At 35.3% G+C, this 2,195-nt stretch overlaps 1 protein-coding gene across 1 annotated transcript; it reads right to left on the bottom strand.

Annotated features, from left to right (window-relative positions):
- LOC107605500 lies at positions 110 to 1,424 on the bottom strand. The gene has a single exon (XM_016307392.2). It carries the CDS (start codon positions 1,274 to 1,276, stop codon positions 278 to 280), a length of 999 nt encoding a protein of 332 aa, XP_016162878.1. The 5' UTR covers positions 1,277 to 1,424; the 3' UTR covers positions 110 to 277.

The following is a 2,195-nucleotide window of genomic DNA, read 5'->3' on the forward strand; positions in this document are numbered from 1 at the left end:
AGAAAATTATAATTAAATAAAATTTTATTATATTAGAAGAACTTGAGAACTAAACCAAAAGTATAATAATGTGTTGAATATATAGCTACAAAAATATTAGCCAAAAAAAGAAAATAAGGAAAACCGATACTTAAACAACACAATTTTACAAAAACATATATATAATTATAGCCAACAGCAGTAACACTAAACAAACATGAAAATTACACTAGTAAAAAGATAGTGAAAATTAATTACTAATTACTTATTGCAATTAGCCCCCTATAAGTTTTCTTAATTACTTGGCAGTCCCTCTGCCAATCATCTCCTTATACCTCATTATTGAATCCAGCCTCTGAAGCTTCAGCTGCTGCTTGAACCGGTTAATGAAGTCGTCCGCCTTTGCGTCAACGCCGCCGTCACCTCCGCCTTCTTCTGCGGCGGCGCCACTCTCCCTCGCGGTGGCCGGACGGCGGGTTTCCACAATGTCGACCTCCTCGAAGTGCGAGAACGCCGATTTGGTGCTCGCCGACTTCTTCATCTTCCTCGGAAGCTTAACCGGAACCTCGCCGGAGGCCGGTTTAGTGTCGGAATGCGTTCTTGTGAAATTACCAGTTTGCCCTTGCTGCAGCTTGCTGAAAATCTCGTCCATGGAAGCGCAAGAATCCTCATCCACGTCATGATTGTTGTTATTGCGGAACATTATTTCTCCAACTACATCTCCATCGTCATATTCTTCTTCTTCTTCTTCTTCTTCTTCTTCTTTCTTCACTTTTGGTATTTTCGGCACGTGCGTTTTTTTCTTTGGTTGTTCAGGGGTAAAATAGGAAGATAAAGTTTCAGTTGGGAAATAAGTTTGAAGGTTAATGGATTTGAGGCGTTGGATGACTGAGGAGGGAGATCTGGGAAGTTGTTGAGTTTGTTGAGGTTCTTGGGAAGTGTGATGAGGGTGGTTAGAGTAAAAATTAATGGATTTAAGCCTTTGCAATAGAGAAGGAGATGTAGCAAGTGGTTGTTGTTGGAATAAGTAGTTATTGATTTCATGTGGAAGTTGTTGTTGTGGTTGTTGTTCGTGGTAGTTATAAAAGTTTAGGGATTTGAGTCTATGCAAGAGAGAAGGGGATCTTGCAAGTGGTTGTTGTGGTTCATGATGTTCATGATGCTTGGCATTGTTGTTGGTGAGAGAGGAGATGATGTAAATGGTGGCAATAACAAGTTGGAGAAGGAGGAAAAACATGGTTGGGGTGAACCAACTGGTGAGGGAGGATGTTGATGATGACAATGATTCCTCAAACATGGTGGTGGTGGTGGTGGAACGAGCTTTGCTTTGGTTTCTTTTGTGTGCTTTTTTTTTTGTGATAGCTAATTCCTATGATATAGTAGTGATATACATATATATTGCTATTTTACATTACACTACACTTCTTGCCTTAGTCTTTTTGTGACTGCAAGGGGGAGATTAATAAATAAAAAGAGGTCAGGAATAAACAAATCATCATGTGTTGGGTTCTTTTTCACTGTTTATTTACTCAAATCTGCAATATTTAAATAAGTATAAAGAGACTATATCATTTGAGTTATAGTTTATTGGCTTCTTATTTATTCACGGTTAATCTATGATGCACGGACACTAACACGAACACGAACACGACACGATACCACATGGGACACGCCAACACGCGAATTTTAAAATCTTACATGACACAGGGACACGCATACATATAAAATATAAAATATTTTTTAGATGGATCGTAATGATATTTTGATATTTTATTCATATTAAAATATAAATTAATTTTTTAAATTATTTTTAATGTCTTATTTTAATTATGTCAAGTATTTAAAATATTTTTTGTTTTAATAAATAATAATATATATTATATCTAAATTTATTTTAAAAATATATGTTAAGAATAAGATTGGACACGCTGATACGTAATGATATTTAGGTGTGTCCAGCATGTCTGGAGAAGAATTTTTTATTTTTTTATTAAGTCACGGTTAAACAGCAAACACGCATATCGGAGACAAATATCAGTAAATATCGTATCCAAAATGTGTCCGACATGCAGACACGACAACTGAGTAAAATATTCGTACTTCATAGCTGTTAATTGAGATTGCTTTAGTTTTGTATTTAATAGGTAATGAATTTTATGATAAAACTTTTATACTAATTACACTATAATTTTTACTATTCTTTAAAGCTACCTTCT

This window comes from Arachis ipaensis, chromosome B06 (genome assembly GCF_000816755.2).
Source record: "Arachis ipaensis cultivar K30076 chromosome B06, Araip1.1, whole genome shotgun sequence".
Taxonomy (NCBI): Eukaryota; Viridiplantae; Streptophyta; class Magnoliopsida; order Fabales; family Fabaceae; genus Arachis; species Arachis ipaensis.